The 25,645-nt window shown below is 39.8% G+C and overlaps 4 protein-coding genes across 4 annotated transcripts in view; 1 reads left to right on the top strand and 3 right to left on the bottom strand.

Moving 5' to 3' along the window:
* Window positions 1-7,780, top strand: part of LOC134826818 (MAM and LDL-receptor class A domain-containing protein 2-like) — a 93,173-nt gene extending 85,393 nt beyond the window's left edge. Inside the window, exons 149-166 of the mRNA XM_063839319.1 lie at window positions 25-369; window positions 499-753; window positions 879-1,036; window positions 1,176-1,374; window positions 1,507-1,626; window positions 1,782-2,044; window positions 2,166-2,379; window positions 2,535-2,651; window positions 3,388-3,531; window positions 3,927-4,058; window positions 4,256-4,600; window positions 4,735-4,878; window positions 4,983-5,287; window positions 5,530-5,785; window positions 5,991-6,161; window positions 6,334-6,579; window positions 6,708-6,907; window positions 7,032-7,780. Coding sequence (XP_063695389.1) covers window positions 25-369; window positions 499-753; window positions 879-1,036; window positions 1,176-1,374; window positions 1,507-1,626; window positions 1,782-2,044; window positions 2,166-2,379; window positions 2,535-2,651; window positions 3,388-3,531; window positions 3,927-4,058; window positions 4,256-4,600; window positions 4,735-4,878; window positions 4,983-5,287; window positions 5,530-5,785; window positions 5,991-6,161; window positions 6,334-6,579; window positions 6,708-6,907; window positions 7,032-7,112 — 3,695 coding nt within the window. The 3' untranslated portion in view covers window positions 7,113-7,780. The remainder of the gene's footprint in view (window positions 1-24; window positions 370-498; window positions 754-878; window positions 1,037-1,175; window positions 1,375-1,506; window positions 1,627-1,781; window positions 2,045-2,165; window positions 2,380-2,534; window positions 2,652-3,387; window positions 3,532-3,926; window positions 4,059-4,255; window positions 4,601-4,734; window positions 4,879-4,982; window positions 5,288-5,529; window positions 5,786-5,990; window positions 6,162-6,333; window positions 6,580-6,707; window positions 6,908-7,031) is intronic.
* A 229-nt stretch (window positions 7,781-8,009) lies between these two features.
* On the bottom strand, window positions 8,010-9,176 carry LOC134811949 (actin-binding LIM protein 1-like). The gene has a single exon (XM_063819117.1). It carries the CDS (start codon window positions 9,174-9,176, stop codon window positions 8,010-8,012), a length of 1,167 nt encoding a protein of 388 aa, XP_063675187.1.
* Window positions 9,177-11,482: 2,306 nt separating this feature from the next.
* The window catches only part of LOC134826229 (aldehyde dehydrogenase family 16 member A1-like), a 36,795-nt gene continuing 22,632 nt past the window's right edge, over window positions 11,483-25,645 (bottom strand). The window contains exons 6-17 of the mRNA XM_063838530.1: window positions 24,579-24,658; window positions 24,174-24,317; window positions 23,625-23,826; window positions 22,924-23,126; window positions 22,568-22,783; window positions 22,264-22,444; window positions 22,039-22,120; window positions 21,744-21,911; window positions 21,509-21,644; window positions 14,428-14,655; window positions 12,399-12,525; window positions 11,483-12,287 (exon numbers count right to left, since the gene is read on the bottom strand). Of these exons, the coding sequence (XP_063694600.1) occupies window positions 12,115-12,287; window positions 12,399-12,525; window positions 14,428-14,655; window positions 21,509-21,644; window positions 21,744-21,911; window positions 22,039-22,120; window positions 22,264-22,444; window positions 22,568-22,783; window positions 22,924-23,126; window positions 23,625-23,826; window positions 24,174-24,317; window positions 24,579-24,658 (1,940 nt within the window). The 3' untranslated portion in view covers window positions 11,483-12,114. The remainder of the gene's footprint in view (window positions 12,288-12,398; window positions 12,526-14,427; window positions 14,656-21,508; window positions 21,645-21,743; window positions 21,912-22,038; window positions 22,121-22,263; window positions 22,445-22,567; window positions 22,784-22,923; window positions 23,127-23,624; window positions 23,827-24,173; window positions 24,318-24,578; window positions 24,659-25,645) is intronic.
* LOC134826226 (FYVE, RhoGEF and PH domain-containing protein 4-like) overlaps window positions 14,270-25,645 on the bottom strand; it is a 434,713-nt gene continuing 423,337 nt past the window's right edge. Inside the window, exon 22 of the transcript XR_010161673.1 lies at window positions 14,270-14,371. The gene's annotated coding sequence lies outside the window, so the exon portion shown is untranslated. The remainder of the gene's footprint in view (window positions 14,372-25,645) is intronic.

The raw sequence follows: 25,645 nt of genomic DNA on the forward strand, positions 1-25,645 counted from the left end.
GTCTGACTCCTCACTTAACCCCAGGCTGGTACATGTTTATCGAAGCGTCCTACCCTCGACTACCAAACGACAAGGCTATCCTCACCCTGCCCCATATCTACAAGACAGGACCGAGATGTGAGCTGAGATTCTGGTATCACATGATGGGATCAGGTATCGGAACCCTCAAAGCAACAGCTAAAGACCACAGCGGAACAGTGATTGCCTCGTGGAGGAAGGATGGTGAGCAGAGTGCTCAGTGGTTACAGGGAGGTCTCTACATGCCACATGCTGATGATGTCACTATCACGTTTGAAGCTGTGAGAGGAATGAACTATGAAGGAGATATTGCCCTGGATGATCTGGAGTTTGTTAACTGTGATATGGATTGTAAGTAATTCTAATGATATCATCAAATTTCAACTCTTGTAGTTGTACGAACAGAATTTCCAGCGTTCCCAAAAATGATTTCAATTATTCGACAGATTTTTTCAATATCTTGACATTGATCAATTTCAGTGAGTCCTGTTTGCGGAGGAACAGAGTTTATCTGTGAATCAGGACAGTGTATCCCACTGAAGGCAGCTTGTGACTCAACGCCTGACTGTTTCGACCACAGTGACGAGGACCCAGCTAACTGCCCTGGTAACTGTGACTTTGAGAGGAGCAACTGTAACTGGAGGGACCAACTCCAGAACACTCAGATGAACTGGACCAGACATCAGGGATACTCTCCTAGTTGGTTCACTGGACCTGATGCTGATCACACAACTGGTTAGTGGCGGATATTATCCGACTTTCTTTAAATCCTGATACTGTCTGTTGAGATTAAGATAGCTCATGATGTCGATATCTTCACCATTACAGCTCATTATTTCTTAAACCGTATCTTCGTTCAGGAACACAAACTGGAACCTACATCTACATCGAAACATCAGACCCCCAACAGCCGGGAGACAAGGCAGCTATCCTCTCACCCAGGATTCAGAAGACCTCTAGTAGATGTTTCATGTCCTTCTGGTACCACATGACTGGATCTCACATCGGCTCTCTAGAGGTAAGAAGACAACATATCTGGCGCGAAAGTAGTGGATTACTTGATTATCTTATTACAGAAATTTTAATATGCATTTTACCCAAATGTAAACCAGTTTTACGGTGTAAATTTAAGATGAGCTAAGACACCCACTTCTCAGTTGTACCAAGTGAACAGATACGGTATCAGAGAGAAGGTTTGGGAGAAAGGAGGTAGAGATATGGGACCAGACTGGCTCCAAGATGGAGTCTATGTTGGTATGAACCAGTTTGTGAGGTACGAGTTTATTGGAACTAAGGGAGATGGTTTCCAGGGTGACATTGCTATTGACGATCTCAACTTCGGCCAGTGTAGTCCATGTAAGTACTGTCCACTTATCAGTATTCAATTTTGTTTCAACTTTTTAGGCTATGTAGCGAAGGTTTTGGTCCTGGTTCTTTCAAATACTTCACTTGACGCTCAATCCTCCCTGAAACTAATCTAAACTTCAGATCTGGATGACTGTGATCCAGTGAACGAGTTCAAATGTTACAACGGACAATGTATCTCCGGAGACAAACTATGTGATCTCAAGAGCGACTGTTTCGACGGATCTGACGAGCGATTCTGTGGTATGTTACATATTCTTAATTCCTGCACCAAATCAAATCAAACCTTTTTGTTACTCGATGACATGACAATTCTTACAACTCAACATTCAACACCTACTCAAATCAACACTTACTATTCAATATTAAGCTGATCTATTTACATAACTATTACCTAGACGCGAACTGTAACTTCGAAGAAGGAATGTGCGGATGGCACAACCTGATCTCGGACATGTTCGACTGGACCAGGTTCAAAGGAGAAACAGCAAGTTACGGCACCGGACCCAGAGTAGATCACACTACCCTTACTGAGGAGGGGTACTACATGTATATTGAGACAAGTCTACCTAGGAAACACGGCGACTCTGCTATTATTCAGTCTCACTGGCTTAGTCTTACTGGAACCAACTGTGTTCTCTCTATCTTCTATCATATGGAGGTAAGAAAATTCAGTAACCACTAACAACCAAGACCCAATGCATTAACAGACCTTACTTTTGAAGCAGTTATCCTTGAAACAAATGCTTAATATTTTCAACTCTTAATGTCTCCTCATCCAGGGTCTGAATCTTGGGGCACTGGCATTAGAAGTTGAGGACAGCTCCACAGGAAAGGCTACCCTCGGTAACCTGACAGCTCAAGCTGATGGCTGGCAACACGGCAGATGGCCTCTCAAGCAGAGCAAGGAGTTCAGGATCAGTATTACTGGTTATGCTGGAGCTAGTTACGATGGAGATATTGCTATTGATGATGTGTCTATTGTCGGATGCAAAGGTTAGCTAATCTTTGTGAGAAGTAGAGTCTCTTTTGTATTTCTGTTCAAGAAGTAAACCTAAAGAGAGCTAGCATCATAGATCTGAGATAAACATTTTGTATTTATTTTATAAATATCTTCCTCTGCAATCAAATAACAAATAAACCCTCCCCAGTGATGAGTTCTTGCGGACAGAGTCAGTTCACCTGTAATAACAAACAGTGTGTATCAATGGCTAGCGAGTGTAACTTCAAGAAGGACTGTTCGGACGGCTCAGACGAGGATAGTTGTCGTAAGTAGTTTACTTCTGAGCAAGAAATTTGAAACTGTAGTAATAGTATACTGAACTGAAACTGGCTGTGGAAATAACAAGAGATAGAGGTCAGGAGGGCTATTAGGAATTACCACAGGACAACCAGACTTTAAACTGCTACTCTAATGGCTACAAAATAGATATTATTGTTGAAGTTGAGGTAGTACCCAGTGCAAATATCTAACAGCTATGAAATTGACTTCGAATTTATCTTCGCTTTGAATAAGCGCCGAGAACGTTTCTGTTGAAATACTCAAAGAAATAGAAAATAAAGCAATGCTGCTGTAAGCTTTGGTGCCACTAGGCGTATAAAATCAAACGATTTAAATGTAGCTGTGATTAAAATAGCTATCAAATTAACTAAATGCTTTTTAATAAACACATTTTTGTAACCCTGACAGATGACGAGCGAGAATTTAAATTAATAACTGCTATGAAATCTCTAAATACATGACTATAATTTTGGGGGAAGAAGAGCCTGGTATATCGAGGTACCCGGTATAGAGAGGCAGGGTATATAGAGGTTCCACTGTAATAGAATGAATATTTAAATTTAAAATCGAACAACAAACAATTGCAATAATTGCCTAATAATGAGTCGGGCTTACTCTAACCTATGGAGACTGCAATTCTGCTGACAGTTCTCTGACTACAGCTTAATAACAAATAATACATCATATTATCGACAGACGACAACTAACAAATACCCCCTCAGCTCTAACATGTGACTTTGAGAAGAACAACACGTGCGGCTGGATAAACGACCCTCAGGCTGACTGGACCTGGGATCTTCACCAGGGTCCTACCTCCTCCCTCCACACCGGTCCTGACACTGATAACACTAAGAAAACAGCACAGGGTAGGTGTAGGGCGGAGGAAACTGAGAATAACTACTTGTTTCGGAAACAAAATATTATATTATTTAATATAATAGTAAATGATAGGGGCATGCAAATTTAGTCGAACCACTGCTAAATACTATGTGCAATATAGTCGAACTAAAAAGTGGTGTTTTGTTGGAGCCGGCTGAAACATTATATCAATGCAAATTTAAGGACAATAATTAGATGTAATATTCTTCATTCAACTTGGTAAAACGTATCGACTAGAAATATGTCATGCATGTTTTATAGAGCTAATTATTGTTTTAATCGATTGTTTATAAAGTTAATCTTCAATTGTAAGGAACTAATTAATGGTTTGAACAAAACCCCTCGGCCCCTCCAGTCCTCTAACAATTCCCCTCCCCTTCAGGAGTTTACCTGTATGTGGAAGCTTCCTTCGCTTACAAGGGACAAGAAGCTCGGCTAGTCAGTGCTCCTTACACAAGATCTGCAGACTCCTGTAAACTCAACCTGTACGCGTACATGTACGGTGGTCATATAGGTAAGTGGAATTTAGTCACTGATGGTTTTAGCTCACACCCTAGTACTTAAACTCCTCATTAAACAAGTGACTCTCAAAAAACAACAAAGTCTGAAGTCCTAGTGACCAATCTTCATTATTCATGACTATTGAGTTTGACCAATCTCCGTGACCATATATTCCGTTCTCCCTCATGGCTCACTCACCCCACTCCTCAGGTTCCCTGTTAGTGCACGTGTACCCCAAGGGACAAGACAAGATACAGGTGTTCAATGAAACTGGAGATCACGGTCAGGGCTGGAAACTATTCTCTGTAGCAATCGGAGCTCACGCTGACTTCCAAGTCTCCGTAATTGCAGTTATGGGTGAAAGTTACGAGGGAGATATTGCTATTGATGACCTGGCCTTTACTGACTGTGAACTGACTGGCGGAGCCACTATCGTTACTCCACCTCAAGACACTAACGGTTTAGTTGGAGATGAGATCAAACTGACTTGTGATGCTAGTGGGGATCCTTTCCCAACCATTACCTGGACTGATGCCAAGAACGCGACTATCCAAGGTAAGGGTCTCGTTATGATGAATTCAACGAGGTTTTTTAATATTTTTGTGGGGGTAACACAGTAATGAATTCTTACATGACTCATGACTGTTAATGAAGAAAGCATCACTATATTAAACATCACCTTCCCTCAGATACAGGCAGGATCAAGCAGACGGGAGATCACGGCAGTATTCTGGATATCACTGAGGCACGGCTAACTGACAACGGACTTTACACCTGCACTGCTTCCAACGGCAAGAGTACAGCTACTGCTTCTGCTCATGTCATTGTTCAAGGTAAGACACGGGGCTAACGTTAATTTCCATACTATTTTCTTTCTGATAGAACTATTTTTTACCGGGTCCATCAAGTTTCACGCTCACCTTCCCCCTCCTCTCAGATCAACCACAGAAGTGCCCATCCGGACGAAAGAGTGACTCAGGTTTCACTCCCTGTACGAACTGTGCTATTGGTAAATATCAGCCAGAGACCGGTAAAACCTCGTGTATGGTCTGTCCGTCAGGACAGACTACAGACTCTGAGGGCAGTACTAGTCTCTCTCAGTGTCACGATGCTAACCAGCCCTGTGCTGTCGGAACCTTCTCTCAGTCGGGTCTACAGCCTTGTGAACCTTGTAATACTGGAAACTTCCAAGATGGTACTGGACAGAAAAATTGTAAACAGTGCAAGCAGAACACCTACCAGGTAAGAGAAAGCAATAATGAGAATACTGTGTCCTAATCACAGTGCAATTTCATTCGAAGGCAGCGACCGTCGACCTTAGCAGAGAGAGACGGAGAGACAGAGAGACAGCAATTTCATACCTCCTTCATGGTTGATAATTTCTTGGTCTGAACCGTTCAATATAATTCAGCTCAAGCATTGCGAGATATTTTGGGCAAAATGCACATTATAAAAACACTTTAAACACTAAACAATCTCTCCAGGACGTGACTGGAAGTAAGAGTTGTACAGCATGTCCACAAGGACAGACCACTAATGGAAACACAGGCTCCAAGTCTAAGAACGACTGTAAGGGAATGTGTGCTCCAGGTCAGTTCTCCACTACCGGCTCTTCTCCGGGCTGTATGGAGTGTGCTAAGGGAACCTACCAGCCTCAACCTGGCCAGACATCTTGTGTGCAGTGTCCCGGCGGAAACACTACTGATCATACCGGCTCTATCTCTAAAGACTCCTGCAAATGTAAGTCTTATTCTAATGCAGTTTGTAGTTGTACGTGACTAGGTTGACGTTGAACTCATAAAATCTCTTAGTCAGCTCATATTCAGTGAATACAGTAACTTTGTCCCCACTATTATTATCGCCACTTACCCTGTCTATTTCTCCCGCTACCCTAACTCCTGGTCCCAAGTGTATGTTCTCTCTAACCCTCTCTCTCTCTCCCCAGTGTACGCCAAATGTCCACCTGGCAAGTTTAATGGAGCTAACGGTTACACTCCCTGTACATTGTGCGCTATCGGCTACTTCAGCAGTGATCCTGGTGCTACATCTTGTCAAAAGTGTAGCAGTGGGTACAGCACCAAGACAACAGGAAGCAAATCCGAAAAGGACTGCACAGGTAAGCACTTGAAAGTTTAAACTTCCTCCTTGGAATCTGCCGTTTTTATTTCACTGGACCTAATCCAGTATATCCAGTATATCAAAGTCCTAAAACAGGTTCCATTCCCTGCATGATTATAACATAGTATCACCACTATGAACTCTGCTAACAATAACTACTCCTTCCTCAGAGCCCCCAGTAACAGAAGGCCCGACAGACCCTACTGGACCCTGCATGCCAGGATCCGCCAGTACCACCGGCAAGGCCCCCTGTGACCCCTGTCCACTGAACCAGTACGCTAAGGGGTACGGTAACACAGCCTGTACTAAGTGTCCTGATGGTCAGGTGACTGACAGTGTGGGAAGTGAGGAACCTGGGGACTGTCATAGTCAGGAGAAACAGACTGGACTCTCTACTGGCACTCTTAGTGTTATAGGTCAGATATTGTAATGAGATGTATTGGTTCTTCACTTAAAGTTCCCGACAATTTTCTATGAAAATAAAGTTACTTAGATATTTTCATCGATGGTATCACTTATACTCAAATCACCTTTGCCCTATCAGGAGTGATAATAGGGGTAGTAGTTCTGGTGTCCGTGGTTGTAGGCTTGTTGTTTGTGAGACACATGAAGATGAACGCTGGCAGCACCAACAGACTGGTTCTGAACGACCAAGTCACTGCCGGCACTTCATCTGGTTATGGAACAGGAGCTGACCCTCCCCGAGGTTTCATGAACCCTATGTACGACGACCCCAACGAACGAGTAAGTACTTAGTATTATTATTTCATACCGTCCAGCAATCGAAGTGGAGTGTATTTCTATCCAAAACCTTGAACTAGACCGCTGACTTAGGTATTAAAGTGTCTGATAATTACCTCAATTTCAGTCGGATAACAAGGCTATCGAATTATCGGAAACAACCCTCGGAGTACTGAACCCAGCGTTCTCGTCTCCCGGCGACGTGTGATGACGTCACAACACATCACATCTGTGTGTGACGTCACTCTGTGACGTCACCAACCTTCGACCCGCTGTACAATGACGTCATAAAAGGACAATAACTCGTGACCACAATACCCTGTGACCGTGTAGTGCATTTATTACGTCATTGTTATTTAGGTTTAGTTGATAGTTTATTCTAATAAGAATAGCATTCATAATAAACTTTGTAAGTTGTATTTTAGATCCGAGTATATTGTTTAAAGACTGCAATGTTATCGAGTTAACCGTCTTCTCTTCTTATCTCGAATAAGTTTATTCTTTCGCGTATTGGGAAGGAAACTTGAACTCGTGACTGTCTCAGATCTGTAAGTTGCGGCGCATTCGAGTGAAATTCGCAACTTTGCTCGGTTGTGTGCAGAAGGGGGTGGTTTGGACTTCATGTTCCCTTGGCAATAAAGACGATTTAAAAATATTTGGTATATTTTAAGTTTTTTGTATATTTTATTTTGTTTCAGCTTTTATTTATACTGGGACCTGCAGGATTGTATTTTCACGTTTACACTTTACACTGACTTATTATATGTTACGTTTTTTGTTTTGTATTGTGAGACTCTTAATTTGTACGAAGTTCGTTGCCAACCTTGATTTTGTATTATCTCTGTTTGTCAATTTTGTTTAGCACTTCTGTAAGAATTTGTTTTCATTTGTAAAAAGTCATGAATCTATTAATTAAATATTGGCAAATCTCTTAGATGAAACAGTTCATCTTGTTCTTAAATCGATCAAAATTACCCAAGTGTAAATTGTAAAGACACATAATTTTCGTAGCTCTACAGCAATTAGTTAAATCTCCAAAAATAACATCTTCACATAACTAGTAGCACTTTGGTCAATTATAATTATATTACCAACTATGAATCGATCACGAAATAACACAACATGTGCTCTGTTTAGTGCTACAGTTTGACTGAGGTCTCAACAAAGGCTCGCACATCTCAGTGTTCTCCTCTGGCTCAGGTTGTAAGGGAGTGCTAATCTCAACATATGACGTCACTGCTGCTTCAGATGACGTCACTGGTACTTCTACTGGTGACATGACTCCTTCCTCACCTTGTAGTGATTTAGGTTTGGGAGCAGGTGTGAAGGATACTGTGGAGATCTTCAGAGATTTTTTGTTGCCGCTGTTCGAGTTGGCTTGTGATGTTGATGTATTTGCTGAGAGTCCGAGTGAATGATTGTAGATACCCAGTAGAGCTGACGAAGTTGAACAAGTGGACTCAGAATCTGATTCAGATTCGGCCTCTTTGAAGCAGTCTACATGCCAAAAATCACTGTCGATTGCCAGAATATCCAGAACGTTATCAAAACTTTTATTGCACACGGAACACTTGACACAATCAACATGATAATGGTTCTCTTCAATAGTCATAACTTGCTCTCCTATAGGCTCCCTGCACTTATTACAGATCTTAGCAAAGTTTCTGAGCCAGCATGGCTCACAATACGGAACACCGTCAGTATCTCTGAAGAATCCTGTGAGAACTACCCCACAATCAGCACACACAAAACACTCAGGGTGCCACTTGTAGTCGAGCGCCACCATAGCGGCTGAACCGAGTGGCTTCTTGCAGTACACACACACATCTACTGTTTTTATCTCTTCTGGTTTTGCTATCTTACATGATACACACAGGATTTTATTGTTTTTTCCGATGAAAATCTCGTCTGAAGGATCAAAGTAACGATCACAAATCCCACAAACAAAACAGTTTCTGTGATAAAACTTGTCCCCCACTCTAACCCCATCAGCAGAAGTAATACTTTCCCTACAAACCGAGCAAGGTATTTGCTGTTCTTCAAGAGTTTTCGAGATGAAATCCATGTTGAGTTCAGTTTCTGATGAGAAATTGTTCGATTCAGATGTCACATCTGGGTGGCCATTTTCCAAAACTGGAGACTGTTCGCTTTCACTGGTTGTAGTAGGGGTTTCTTCTTGAGATTTTATTATCATACTGGTTTCCCGTGGGTTTATTTTCTGGTAAAGAGATTCGGGGACTTCTGTGTGGATTTGCTGGTTTAAATCTTTCATTTTCCTGAAAGTTATGTCTCCTGAAAGCTATGTCAAAGACTAAAATCGTAAAGCTTAAAAGTCATACTCATGGGAAACGATTACCACACAAATTAGATTTGTTAGGTCATCATTGGCAGCAATGAAGTGACTCTTGCAACTAACAACGTTTACCCAATAATGAGGCCAGCCCAAAACTCAAAACTGAGACATTATTCTGATTTTGTTTTTGAGCAGGCACCTTAAATTAAAAATATAAACACGCACGAATGATGAATGAAGTGAAACTAAAAGCCAAAGATTGAAAATTTTACCTGCTAACTTGTGAAGAACAAAGATTATTCACAATTCAGAGGCAAATGGATTAAAGATTATGACCAAAATTAAATCAGGGTGGCGTGCGCTAAGCGCAAGTAATTGTTTAATATATTTACCAGATAACGTAAATGTGTTTTGTTCAGAAACCACGGACACGAGAGAAGAAAGAGAAGACAGAAATAAAACCAGAACAATAAAAGCTGCCGTTATAAATATTATGAAAAGGAGATGACTCTCAAAGACTCGGAGCTGATAGCTTATAGCTTGAAATTTGACGGTATCCCCGACCACCTGCTACGATGTTCGGCATATTCTGGAGATGAATATTATGATGAGTTGTCAAATTTGATAGAGACTTGACATTATAAAGGAGTCAGCTACTTTCATCATATTATTTTTACGATTTTACGGACATGAATAGGTACAGATGCACGAACACACGATTGCACTTGATTGTGCAATATTTAAAAAAATCTATTCGTTGGTAACAGTGCCTACGGCTATTATATGGATCTCTATGGATAAATTTATGATATTATGTTCACTTCACTATTGTCAACAAGGGTATCAACAAATAAGAAGAGGGGAACAAGCTTATAACAGTGTTATAAGTGTTATAACACTCGAACACCTTTAGTTTCACGTCAGCAGTTAGGTAATTATGGTGATTATGGCCCACCTGTTTAACCATTTGGAGTTGTTCTTAGCAAAGGAAACCAGTTGCCATGGCAACTTAGTGAACATGTAGTGGCTAATGTGACCGATATTAAGTATATGTACTAAGATGATGGTATGCACTACACATTACACATTACACATTACACAACCATCACAATCACTGCCATGAAAACTCACTCACTGAAGTAAGAACACAATTATTCAGAGATGGGCAACGAAACAGAAAACCAGAGAAAGCCATTAACTAGTCACATAACAAGTAGAATATGATGCATGGCCACTGCTTTTAAATACATCAGGAGCTCCCGATGACTCATGACCCAGTTGTAGCTCCCGTTTTAGTTGCTATGACAACGAATATTAATCTTTACTAATTCCGATAAGGTTTTTACCTTAACGATGGTAACTTGTTTGTCCCAGACGCCAGTCGGGAGGGATTGCTTCAGAAAGCTTTTAATTTGAAGAGGCTGCGAAGCTGGTATCAAATTAGCTGAAGCTTTTCTGAAACCTGGAACTCTACACCACTAAAATGGATTGTATACCCGCACTATGGACATTTAGGGAACTTCAACTACCTTATTCCCACGTACATCAAAGAGAATAGTCCGGAAAAGACTTAAAATAGGACTCTATAGACAACTCAGTCACGAATAAGTGGTCATGATATGAAGAAATCAGAAATTAAACGATTGTGGAAATACGAGTGACAAATTTGAACGACTGGTGAGTTGCCGAGCTAGCAGTCCTAAAACTAATTTACACTCCGCTCTAATTCAAGAAATGAGCTTTAAATAATATGGTGACGTGGAGAAGAGAAGCTCTGAAAATTCATCTGAATAACCAAATTACTGTCAGCCAGATGACAAATTGCAACCAAATACAGATAGGAACATCAAAAAGAGATAATATTCTTATCAATTGTAGGTACCATTTTGTCAGTGGAAGTGCTATTGAAATATCCATGATAATGATAGCATACCACAAAACCGATTCAAACCGATTAACATATTACTAGAGACTCATCTGATAACAATTACGAAATTCAGAGATTATTTGACTTTGATCATTGAATTTGTTGAGACCCAACCGTAGAGATTGTTGGCACCTACTAAATATCATATTATCGACATTTCTTGACTCCATGGCACGATCTTACCAAAGCTAAATATTGTGAACTGTTCGAAATCCATAAAATGAGGGGGAGGGTTATAATACGATTGAAAATATTCAGCATACATGAAATTGCAACACACTTTGAGTTTGATGAAGCATTGGCCTAGCCAAAGTTTAGTTGAGCCAATAGGAACGTTCAACAAAGAAAAACGATATGATTAAAATATGATGAATGGAACATAAGACATTAACGCTTACTCCTCCAACATTAATATTATATTTGTCAAAAATCACACTCTGCTGATCAAGTAATTCTACCACTATCAAAATCAAACCTTACAAAGAAAGCATCTTATCCGACAACCGCAAATTAATCATTGGTGGAAAAAATCGACAACTCCCGCAGAGTTTGCAGCATGTATTAAATGTATAAATTAAAATTGTGTAATCATCTTGGAAATCTTCCGCAGCTTTCGCTGCTTTAATAAGTTAGATATACAAAATATTTGTGCACGTCTGAAGACTATAAATCAACTTTTAAATTGGTAATAATTTATTAAGCGAATAATTTAAAATAATTTAAATACCTGTGGAAATAATCAGGTTCTATGATGTAATTATTACCTGTGTTTAAAATACAAACATTTATTAAACGTAAAAACTTGCTCCACTCTAAGGGAGCGTAGGTGAGATCATACACACAACACTAATACTATAACATCATCCCACTAGGGAGAAATCCCCACCACTAGGTTCAAGTCCCTATTCCTAATTCCAAGTCCTTTACACTATGTCCACGTCCATACCACTAGGTTCAAGTCTCTATCACTAGGTTGAAGTTCCTGATAGACTAGTTAGCGAACGAGTCTCCGGCAGGCATGATAACCACCTTGTTGTTGTAGCAATGGTTGTTGATGGTGTAGCCTGTACCCTGTACAAGACTGTTCCACTTCCTCTTATCGTACTCCTCACTCCATACCTGCTTGTTGTTCTCTACTCCTTCTTTCGTCATCACGTGACAACCTGAGTTTCAGATCTTGTAAATCAGGACATAGCAATTTGCTGGTTTTTACTTCATCATCAAAATCAATATCTTGTAAATTATCAAACCAGCAAATATAATACGCTACAAACCTTCAGGGTATCCGAAGTACCAGACAGCCTGGACGTGTTGGTGTTGAGCTAGAGTAAGTGAGAGAGGTGACTGAGAGCCGTACACCATGTTCACTACTCCTCCAGGAATGTCACTAGTCGCTATCACCTGGTAAGAGGGGTCTTTAGTATTTATTGTGATAAAATAGAATTTAGTAAGCCTACAGTTAGGTTATTAAACAAGAAATGCGGCCGCTTTTCTTTTGTGGATGGCCGCTCAATTTCCCGATCCGTGATGGAGTATTTTATCATAATCCATACCACCTGGGGACCCCAGTCTTTGCTGTTTATAAGCATGCAGATATGGCGGAGTGACAGGCCGAGCGCCGCCCAGTTGATATAATAATTCCATATTGAATTTGAAAATCGTGTATATTTCTATGTAACAATAGACAGTTTTTGGGTTTTTCCAAATAGTTTCTGATTATTCTGATTTGCGACAAATGATATTGCACTGTTAGGATAAACGACGTTTTAAAGTAACAACTTCTTATTCATGCTGACAAAATTGGTAAATATGTGAGAAAACTGTCTCATAAAATTTATTAATCAAAAATGGCTAAACGACAACAAATTGTTCAAATACTCGACTAAAATTAGAATCAAAATCTATATATATACAACACTACTTGATCTGCTATTCAATAAACTTAAAACATCCACTAAACAGCAAGTACGTGATTGTGATCGTGTGATGGAATGACATGTACAGTGATAACAGATGATTTAAGATGTAAGTGAAAACAGATGATAAGGTAAAAGATACAATACATGTGAGATGGTGTATACACAATGTGAGTGAAAATATAGTGAGTGGTTACTGATTGTGAGCGAGATGTGAAAAAACATTAAAACTTACAACTGCTAGAAAACTTAAACTGTATGCAATAAAAAGGGAATGAAACTAAAATATCTAAAATTCTTCAGTACTAGCTATGATAAAACGTTTAATAGTATCCAGTTCTTCTCTCTTGTTAATTGTAGGGTTCAGATTAATCATAAACATCGCTTCAAAAATCTTTCTTCTGACAGTATTGGGTTCAATTCTTAAAATATCTACTTCTAAACTGGGATTTAACCCCTCATGACAGCTCGAATAATGTATGGCAAAAGCTTGACTAACATTAGAAGGGGTAGCAGGGTAGGTAGCGTAACGTAAGTGTTCTCCTACACGAGCATGTACTTTCCTACTGGTTTCTCCAACGTACAGCTGGTCACATAATTTACACTTAATCTTATATACAACATTCTTCACTTCACAATCTTTATTACAAACTATCAAAGGACAAATTTTACATGAATTAATACTGCACACACGTTTATCATACGGTCTGTTACTACATAAAATATTTCTCAATTTCGAAGTAGGTTTAAAGTTTACTTTAATAGGTAAATTGTTCTGCTTTACATAATTTCTAATCTTATTGCTAGTACTGTCCGAAATAAAATCTAAATTAAGAACTGTCCTGGAATCATCATCAACACTCTGACGCCTGTTAGAATTACTACTGTTACAATAACGTCTTGGGTTCTGGTAACCGTTTTTCTGTAATAGATCATCAAGGAGTCTGAGAGAGTGCTCTATGTAACCATATACCGTATGTTTATTGTTTATGCAACCTGACACGGATCTGTGCAAAATAGTAATACTAACTCAAAATAATAATACTATGCTATCAATTAGTCCCTAGCGGGATGCATACATGGTGAAATTAACAATGTACTTGAACATTTCAGCACCGCGCGCCAACAATTGTTTAATTCAGATGATCGCGCAAAATAACTTTGCGCAGGCAGACACGTGGGCGACACGTACGCTCGCAGGCACGCAGGTCGGTCGCACGCAGGTACGGACGAAAGCTACCATATACAAAAAAAAACCTCGTTCGCTAACCCTTGTCCTTGACTCTTTTGTGCCTTCGGCACTTTGAGTCATGGATCGGGAAAAAATGGTCCTTATAAAAAGGTAAACAGCAGTGTAGGATCTTACGTATATATCTAGATTTCTAACCTGACAGAGATCAGCAGCCACGAGAGGGAACTTGTCACTAGGCAGCACAACCACAGTGTTACCAGCAGCAATAGCAGGGCCGAGCAGAGAGCAGAGTCCCAACATGGGCCACTGAGCAGGTGCTGTGATCCCAATCACACCAACTGGGTCCTTCTGCTCCCAGGGAGAGGAAGCGAACTTGTCGGCCCAGGCTGCTGCCATGAACAGTCTCTGTAGTGACGTATCTACCTGTCATAGGAGAGGGTGAGTTAGATATTTGTACAAAGTAAGAAAGTAGTAAGAGGACCAGGAGACTAGTTTAGAGGGGAACACTCCGACCACCTACTCTTGTGTGCGAATGTATAGTACAGGGATGTACTGGAATGTACAGTATACTATACAGTATACAGGAGCCACATTTTCACATTTTCCAGCCACCTCATCTCTGTAATCTACATCCTTATCCTGAAGGTGAGCATATTGCGAAGTAATGAGTTGATCAGCGCTGACCCAGCATTACTACACGTACAATCGCATTGGAAATATTGAGTTGAGTAGCAATACTGGTCACGAGTGTAAGGTCCCGTGTCTCCCAACATTACAATTCTCCTGTGCCTAGCTTCTCTTGAGACAGTGTTACTGCGGGCGGTATTATCATACTGGCAAATAATTTACTGATTCGTCTGAATTTACATACTTACTTCGTTACTACTATACGAACGCCTTTCACATGCCTGTCTATTATAGACATCACTTATTTTGGATATTGAAATATTCCCCTAGTGAATAATAAATTACCCACATTTTAAATTATCCGACCTCATTGACATGACCTTACTCCCAGGATAGTTCATATGTTAACAAACAAGAGAACACGTGACACACACGTGATACACACGTGACACACACGTGACACAACACAACGCGGTGGTTTGTGGCTTGCTGATCTCCAGTGCTGTTGAATACTGAGGGAGTTCCTGTGCCAACACATGCATACAATGTGGGAATAATAACAAACAAATGAAGATATCTGTATATGTGTAGATCTCTACAAATTATCCAGCACATAGCAGGATGGGAGCTACCAACTCCACACGGAAACAGCTACAGAGGCGGACCTGCCAGACTTGTGGTTATTGTGGGGGTTCCTGTGCCATGTCCTCCAGGAACATACAACTGTAACAAGGAACTTGTGTAAGAACAGAATGCCTTATCCTAGATGTTCAAGGACTATAACAAACTTACTGTCCCTCTTAGAGGTGACATCAATATATTCCTTATCTGAAGGAGCTACCAATTAATGTATTTTGTAAAGTTGTAGTATGTGTTTAATATCGCATTTTATGTATTAAGGGGGGGGGGGGGGGGGGGGGGGGGGGGGGGGGGGGGGGGGGGGGGGACAATGGATATTTTTTTGTGAAACTTGATTTCGAGATAGCAGTTGACCAACAAACTAGGACCAGTGACCGAACTTTTGATGGGGTCCCGGACCCCAACCGCCAAACGGTGCCCGCGGGGAAGCCACGCCCATATTGGGTCCAAATTAGGCCCAATTTAGCCAAATACCCTGAACATGCCCAAAACCCAGATTTTAGATGCTGTACTTGTAGCTAGTGGTCTCCTGAACTCGTATATGAAATTTTACCAAGATTGGACAAAAAATGACTGAGTTATGGGCCAAAAAACCATATGCCCATATTTGGGCATACGCACCAAATTTGGTAGATTTCGTCCCATAAATTGGGCAAATATCAATATTTTTAAATGAAACTTACTTTATATGAAAGGTAAGCCTAATCTGTTTAAATGTGGATACTAAGGCGAAAAAACCACAAAAAATGAACTAAATTGCCCGTATCTTGGTTCGCGATATTCGCGGAATTGATCTCAAAAAAAATTTGGCGGCCAAATTCTGAATTTTTCCGGGAAAATTTTGGAATTTGGCCGCCAAATTTTTTTGGAGGCCTAAATCAAAAATCTGTTCTCAAAATAAGGTGGAAATGCGATTTCGAGTCGATTCCGAAAATTTCATGGAAAAATTTTGAAAACTGATTGAGTTGTTACAATTTTAATGATATCAATTCCGCGAATATCGCAAACCAAGATACGAGCAATTTAGTTCATTTTTTGTGGGTTTTTTCGCCTTAGTATCCACATTTAAACAGATATAAAGCTATAACTTACAGAGAATATGTAGTTTAGGCTTACCTTTCTTATTAAGTAAGTTTCATTTAAAAATATTGATATTTGTCTAATTTATGGGACGAAATCTACCAAATTTGGTGCGTATGCCCAAATATGGGCATATGGTTTTTGGCGCATAACTCAGTCATTTTTTGTCCAATCTTGGTGAAATTTCATATACGAGTTCAGGAGACCACTAGCTACAAGTACAGCACCTGAAATCTGGGTTTTGGGCATGTTCAGGGTATTTGGCTAAATTGGGCCTAATTTGGACCAAATATGGGCGTGGCTGCCCCGCGGGCACCGTTTGGCGGTTGGGGTCCGGGACCCCCTCAAAAGTTCGGTCACTGGTCCTAGTTTGTTGGTCAACTGCTATCTCGAAATCAAGTTTCACAAAAAAATATCCATTGTCCCCCCCCCCCCCCCCTTAAATTAATAATTGTTTTTTATTTCTTAACGTTGGCATAAAAAAATGGGACAAACAATTCTGTGCTACAAAGAACCGATACAAAATAATGAAGAATGTTTGGCTGGATATAGAAAGGTAGGTGATCTCAAAAACCGCTATTTATCGTAAAATGTCACTGCGGATGTTTTACGGCACTTATTGTGCTAGACTTAGTGAAGATACTTGACATCAGATTGTTAGTGTTGAGCTCCTCCCCCCCCCCCCCCCCCCCCCCCCCATGTTGGTAGAATTAGTATGGTTAATTCCTGGAGCAAGGCAGAGAGGAGAACAATCTCTGGTAATAATAGAATAAATAAGCAATTTTATTTCGACTGAGCTACGAAAAAGTATCACCCTGCCTCATTAGCACATTTTTTTTAAATTTAGCAAAATTTAGCTGCCCACTTTTGTCCGCCAATGTCTGCCTATGTCCTGTCCTGTCCTTTTTGGATTCTATGAGACAAGCGGACATAGACGGACGTGTCCCCCCCCCCCCCCCCCCCCCCCGGACGTGTCCTCCCCCCACGATGATATATGAGCCTTTCGGCTACACTAGACCGTCATAGGTAAAATTATACAAACATTACAGTACAAACTTATTAAACTTAACGAAGATATCATCAATAATTGTGCACTGCCAACATTGTTGAAAGTTATGGACATTCTTCTGTTAGTGTTTCTCATTGGTATTAAATTTTTGTAGAAATTTTTTGTTTTATCACATCTGCTCTGTTCAACTTCAATACAGTGTTAGCTAGTTCCCTAGCCGCAATACACCTTTATAAGTTATATACATATTCGAGCCACACGCAAAAATTTCCGGCTACCGCCATTAGATTAAATCACATAATCCTTCCTAAAACAATGGATCAAACAGTACTCGTTACTCGCTACAAGTAGACGGCATAAAAATAGCACAACAGTTAGACAAATCGCGCGAGTATGGCTCTCCCATTCCATACTATACTTAAAGTTCGACACGTACTAAACTTAAGCCTAAGGTAGGACAATTTGTAAATAACTAATTAGAAAAATCTTCTAAAATGACAGTATTAGCAGCTTATTATGTTTATTCAACGTTGTTAAAAATTGTGAGTTATCATGTACATTTGCGAGCTAAAATGTTTGACAACCACAGATCATTTTCAGTAAATTTTCCGTTTTTTTAAGCCGTTGCTGGGCAATTTTCGTTATGTTTAACATAATAAACTTGTTGGGGTGGTTTGTTAACCCAGGCCTGGATAAAACAGCGTATTCTAAACGGACTGGATTTTAGTCTCTACTAAACTATTGTCTACAGGAGACACGTCATAATATATAAGCATAATGATAATATATAAGCATAATGATAATATATTCGATGACCCAGCGGGGTGGGGGGATCAGGTACTTAGTGTCGTACGTGACGTCGACTAAGCGCAGTTTTGGAATTTACAAAAAGGACCCACCCACCCCCTTCACGGTACTAACTGCTTTTTCGGATATTTAGGACACCCACCCCCTTTTGCCGACTTTTGCGGTACTAACTGTTGAGAAATCACGGTACTAACTGTGTCTTGGTATATAAAATAAGATACCCACCCAGAAATTGCTTTAAACAGCTCATTAAACATTGGAAAATGGGCAAATTATAGCCACTATTTAGTAGGGGTTTTGTTTTCAATGTAGTCGAATTAGATAAAAAGTTACAAACAAATTTAAAAATTTTTAAAAACCCAAAAAAATATGACCCACCCACCCAACGTCACGTACGATTCTGACTTTATGATCCCCCCCCCCCCCCCCCCCCCCCCCCCCCCCCCGGGACCCAGTAGAGGAATCTACGAATCCCTCCAAAGTTCAAAGTAAGTATACCCTCATACATAAATTTCTCTTTGATTCGGATAATAAAGGGTTAAGATAATACAGGACCATCGTTCAGATCCATCGTTCAGGATCATTCTTCAGATCCACCGTTTAGGACCATTGTTAAGATCTTCAATAGCTCAATAGTCATTTACAGTTCCTGTCGGCCATTCTCGGTTAGTGAATAGTCATTTACAGTTCCTGTTCAAAGCTATTCTCGTTTATTTAATAGTCATTTATGTAAATCGAATGATAATTTAAATTTACACTATTTAAAGCTATCAAGGTAGCTGGTAAGTTTGATAATTGTAGACGACAGCTGAGTTCAGAATGGTGCAGTTTAATCTTTTCGAAGTTTTGCTACTAATCGCTATCTCTCAAGGTAAGATAATTATTTTCTCCGTGATCAGTTTTTATCTTTAATACTTTAATAGTAAGTTTAAAAACTAAACATAACATTTCCTTATTTGCCGTCACTATTACAATATTTGACCTTGTGTAAAATAGCTGGAAGTCATTGAATAAAAGAGTCTGCCTAATGTTGAATTAGCACTAATAAATCATACTCTCTTCTTGTTAAATATTTTGTACATTATAGAACAGCTTCGTTAGGCACATGATCATTTTGTACATTTCATTACTTGTTTACCACTACGTTTTCCTAGTTTGTCAAGCGGGAGAACTCCAGACAGCCGCTGAATCCTCTTGTACTGGAAACTCTTACAGTGGTCACGTAGACTGCCAGCAGTGTCCTGATGGTACCCTCGCAAATCAGAACAACACAGATTGCTGTAAGTCAATAATTTGTTGAAACTTTCGGTCAATAAAAATAAACTATTAATGGAGACTGTACAAATGTTGAGACATATCATCGTTAGACTTTGCCTGCATGCGTTCCATAATGTTTAGAACACAAAACACTAAACAAGTATTCAATTTCCAGACGAGACTCGCCATTTTGAATCCAGTGAGAGTAAGATAGTATGGGCATATTCGATATCGGAAGGCGTTTTGGGTTGGTGGAAGACAGCAACTATATGGAAACATGTAACCGGTCCTAATAAATGGGCAAACAGATTGGTTCGAGTAGAAATCACGACATCAGCTGCAAATGACGGCCAGGCAATCATTGCATTATATGGCAAAATAGACGAAAACGCGTATAGATTGATATATAAATATGTCCCATCGCATAGATTCACTTGGGTGTCATCTTTGCCGGCTGAAATCAATGAAGATCTACCTCCGTTAGCCGCCTATGACGAAATTTTCCTTCTCATATGCTCACCACCATACTCGAGTTGGTGGATCCAGTCTCACGGTTATAAAGTTGAGATAGAGTATTCAGTTAGAGGTTAGTCTTTTTACATCCTTTAGATTTTAGCAACACCTCTTGACTAATTAGTAGTTAGGTGCATTCTTCTTGAATTACCTAACTACGACGAAGGCATATAATATGACTGACTTAAGCGTTATTATGACCAATAAAATTTGCAGAGCCATGCGGACCAGGCACCTTCAGAGGCACCAGATGTGTTCCTTGTCAGGGAGCCAGTTTCAACCCGTACCCAGGCAGAACAACACCATGTTCTCCTTGTCAAGATAACCAGATCAGCAGTGCAGATAAAACATCCTGTGGTAAGTTAACGCTTTGTACTGTTCTAAAAGACATCATATCAAGTATAAAAGTCGAGTTCAATCGCTTTCAGGGCATGCAGTGGATAAAAGAATTCGAGGAAAAAATCATGGCAAAAACTGTTGTAACCTTCGCCATGGTGAAAAAGTGAAACCACCATGACCGTAAAATTCGGAAGATTCTAACATGGAATTACACTCCAGAGACAGGGTCAGGGTTATGTTCCGGATTGGATCCAGCCTGGACTCTGCTCAGAACATCAGACCAGTTCCCAGTAAAGAGAGGAGCAGAGGTGACAGTGTCATGTGAAGAGGGGTTCCTACTGAGAGGCAGCAACACTATCATCTGTACTGAGGGCATCACCTTCACCAGTGGAACTTTCCCTTCGTGTAAAGCACGTGGTAAGAGAACATTGCCCATAACAAAAGTAGACATTATTCAAAAGATATGTCCAAAAGGCAAACTGCACGGCTGATCATGATCCTCATCCACAGGCTGATCCAAGGGCCCTAAATATTTAAATGTCCTTAACTCAGATATCCAAACATATTAATGTAAAAGTGACTTCAAACACGACGATATGAAATGTATACAATGTCACTACAATCATGTCATAAGTTAGCATTTTCATCTGATGACTTAGTTCAGGGAAATTAATCGCAGCAATTCAATCCTTTATTTACTGAATAACTGACCGGAATAGCCTTTCTCATAAATGTTCTAGATCTTAGATCTATTACTGTAGAAAAACCCTCCAATTTTACAGTTTTTTCCTTGTCGTAGGAGTTGTAACATAAAACTCGTATTTATTTTTCCACCTATGTGTACGTCTTCACAAATACGATGTGCTTTATACTTTAAGTAGATTGCAAAGGTTAAGGTATGTTAGGTAACTGATCAGTGATCATACGCAAAACTGAAAAGGAGTATTTAAGAAGTAAAACTATAAGGTTTAGCTATTAGATTGACTGGTTGTGTAATGTACATACCTCTTGCATTCCATCGTCGTATTTCCTGCCCGTAGACTGAGCAATAACCTCAGCAAAGTCCTCCTTCCGTCGACAGATGTTTTCAGCCAAGAAGTAGAGTATTTGAGATCTGTTGTACCCGCTTTTCCCTGACCAACTGAGGTAATTTTATGGTAATCTATAATGATCTCTAAGGGGATCAGCTCCGAAATTATTAAGTTACATCATGACTCTGGGAATCTAAATAAAAACCAACCCGGGGAAGGCTTTAGCGGCAGCCTCCACTGCATCTCTGACATCCTTTTTAGTAGCATCCGGTAAAGAGCCCAGTACTGTTCCTGTTGAACTGCGTACCTCTCTGTACGAGTCGTTTGCAGAGCGCTTCAATGCTCCTCCTATAAACAACTTTATCGTCCTGTTCACACTGAAACAGGAAAAAGCATTGAGAATTATAAGTTAAAACACTGAAATGTAGAAAGTAGAATTTTGAAAAATAGACAAGATAGTAATGTGTAGATTGTAAATAAATATGGTGGGAAACCATAACGCACCTCTCCTCTGGATCAACTGTAGGTTTGTCGAGTGGAAGAGCAGGAGGGCTTGCTTTTCCAAAGTTCTTAACCAGATTAGGATCTGAAAATTTAACAAATTTACAGACGTAAGTGAAACTTAATTATTTATAAGTTCTGAATTATAGTAACTTAGATCAATCTATTTGTAAATTTAAGCCGGTGAAACGCTCTGGTTCACATTTTAAAACCACAATGTTCACAAACCTATCTTCTCATCAGAGAAAGAGTGTTTAGGAGAAGCTGAAGGAGCCATGTATAGTTTCAGAAGGTCCACCCCTCCACACTGTACTGACCCTGTACAGTTCCTGTACTGAGAAGGCCTGGAAGATTCTCTAATTCCGTGACAGTTCACCCATACTGTTCCAACGTTCAACTGCTTCGTCAGCTGTTACGACAGAACGTTAAAGGGAAATACACATTATTCTAAACCACCAAAATCAAAAACTACATAACCAAACCGCTATGACCATTTCAGGAACAAAATAAAAACAATCGTAGATAAAGTTACCTGCATAATAAGACTGTTCTTCTCGGACCAAACAGAACAACCTACACCCTGTTTAGAGTGATTAATAATCGCTACAGCTTCTTTAGTCGTTCTAAAGGAGGCTACTTTAACAAGAGGGCCCAACATTGCTTCATCCCAGATATCATTGCTGGGTTGAACGTCTAGAAGTACAGTTGGAATCTGGAACGAGCCTTCTGAGGGGAGTGCGGAGGTGCTCTGAAGTGATTATTGTTTTTAAAACTTTGTTACTTGTTGTAAGTTCAACATTTTGATACTTGATTTCCCAAGGGCATTGATGTTTGGTGTAAAACTTATATGTAACGATTACGTTATTAATACCTTATTTAAAAACTCACTTTGAACTGAGAGAGATGGGTGTTGAGAGATACAACTTCTTTGATAGCAGTAATATTTTTTGAAGCAGTAGCTCCGATATCGTTTGAATGATCCATGGCATTGCCAACTCTCAATTTGGAGATTTTCTTCTCCAATCGTTTACAGAACTTCTCATAGCACGAAGTCTGCACAAGTACTTTGCCAACACTATCATATGCCTGACCTGAGAATAGGTGTAGAGGTTAGAAGGTTATTTAGTGAGATATGACAGGTGGCCAATGTTTAGGTGGAACGTTCGCGAACTTCGCGTGTACTTCCTTGCCCAATTTACCGCGTTTATCGTCTTCCTCTAACATGTGATTATTCGATCGAACGTGAATAGCGCGCCCGAGTGCGCGCTTCAAATTATCACAAAAATAGGCTTCGCGCATTCCATATCATGTAATCCAGCAGTGGTACAAAATTGGCACATCACAAAACGTGGTCATATGCCCTGAAACGTACGCTATTTCACATAAGCACGATTTTGGATAATATATTCCACGCAAACAGCTGGATACCGTATTCGTAACTCGTTTCACATGCAGTATCGCTCATTAAACCATCAATAGAGAGAACGGAGCAGAGCGCCAAAATAAATTCAACTATCTTTTTCATGTTTGTAGGCCACTCACTATTTAGATTTTCTTTATCGTGTATAGATAAAATATCACATCTTTACCTGAAGCGTAGAAAGCTTTGTCAGCAAGACAATCTACAGCACTGTCAATATCACTGTTACTAAAGACTATCATGGAGCTCTTGCCAACTTGAGACAGAGATACAGGGATCGGATATTGTAAAGAGTTTACAACTGATCTGCATTCTTCCTTACTGGACAGAGATCCGCTCAACATTGCAACATTCCTGTCTGATAACAGAGCCTGGATGGGTTTATTATCGAGTGAGAGTGGATGATATTTGGCAGCAAAATTTCTGCAAGCCAAGGCCAGTATCAGACATTTTGGGAAGAGGAAATTAGATTTTCTGAACATCTGGAAAGTATCATGTAACCTGAACATTGATAAGTTAATTAGGAATTAATGTGTAGAACTTGTTAATCAGGTAAGATAAGGGGTGTATGCGTCAGGCAGCACACATATAGGAGATATCTGTCCTGCCAGATTGAGAAAAACACAGTGTGAAGCAGAGATTAACATATTTAGTGTGCGCAATGTTCAGTATGTAGTGTTATGATATAAAATATTGCTGAAAGAAGATAAGTAAATACCTGTCTAGCCTCTTCTCCAATAACAACAGATAAAACACCAGAAGGAAGGCCAGCAGTGACACACAGGCCAGCAAATAGTAGGGCAGGGAGGGGGGCTGCTGGAGATACTACCACACAGTTACCAGCTGCTAGGGCTGGTACCACCTGTACAAATATGGGGGCTGTGTTTAGAGTGGTGAACTTAATATTGTTAGATGTTACAAATATGTTATCTAAATACACTATTGTGTAATATATCCTTACAAGATATGTAATATAATATATTTAATAAGCGTTACAAAGTAAACGATGATATTGTCCAACAACGTCGTTTACTTTGTAACGCTTATAAAAAGCTCCTATTTGTTAGAAAAGCACTTAATCGAACACGAGAAACGAACACAAAGTAAAAGTCTAATAACATACCTGTTGAGCTATCTGTGTGAGGGTAGCTACTTCAGGTAGCAATACAGCTACAATACCATGTGACTGGCAATCCTTCACTTCTGAAAGCAAGTTGAGTTACAATAAAATGTAAACAATGTTACATTACAGCTGTGTTCATTATTCCAGTTTCTTGAATGTTCCTGGAATGTTCAGCACTGACTGACTGACTGTTTAGCATTTCATCTTGACTTGCTTCGTCGCAGACTGTTTAATTCTTCCATGCGGTTTAAATATCTAAAACAGATTCCGACAACACGAACTATAACCTGTTGATTACAGTGGTTTCTGAACAGCGAAGGCTCACTGTATTATTATTAAAGTGGTAGGTACATTGTAATAAAGACATGTTAGGAATCCTAATTTCCCAAATTCCTCACAACCCGTGAAATTGCATGTTTTTCAAATAACAGTGATAATGACAATACATCAACAGAAATAAAGCTAATGACGTCAGGATAGACTGATATCAGATTGGGATGGTGTGTGCTCAGATTACCGATTGTATTGTCGTCTAATTGTTCAATGTGTTAGTGTCTGATGTTAACCTGTGTTGTTAGTCTCTGAATCTCACTATATTTGCCTGTGTTGTTAGAGCAACACTTAGCTGTCCATATTTACAATTCAAAGATTGATAAATAAGGGCTCCCCAAAACCGGCTTTGCCACTTTCCAGAACCGTACAGATATGATAACGTATTTTTAAATGATTTGTTTCTTCATTCTCGTCTCTCAGACGTGCTTCAACACGGAAAACAGGCATACTGCTTAATAAATCTCATCATAACTCCAAAATACAGCTTTTCTTTGTCCAAATCATTGATTACTATTTTTCAAGTATTCCTAAGTCATTGCTGAGAGCTCCGACAAGGAAACACTTTACCGTTTGTTTACACAAAGTATACCACATTACACTGAATATCACACCAGATCACAGTATGTATATTGTTTGACATTCTCCGGTGTGTGTAATACTTGCGTTTCCTGACTAGACTGTTTGATTTCGTACTTTACAGTAATTTCAATGCTCCTTCACAGCCCATCTCTCCA

The sequence above is a fragment of the Bolinopsis microptera genome, chromosome 2 (genome assembly GCF_026151205.1).
Source record: "Bolinopsis microptera isolate Bmic1 chromosome 2, MBARI_Bmic_1.0, whole genome shotgun sequence".
NCBI classification, from domain to species: Eukaryota; Metazoa; Ctenophora; class Tentaculata; order Lobata; family Bolinopsidae; genus Bolinopsis; species Bolinopsis microptera.

Bases quoted from the DNA above. Each gene is read 5' to 3' on its own strand.
- LOC134811949 (XM_063819117.1), bottom strand. From the start codon at position 9,176: ATGAAAGATTTAAACCAGCAAATCCACACAGAAGTCCCCGAATCTCTT.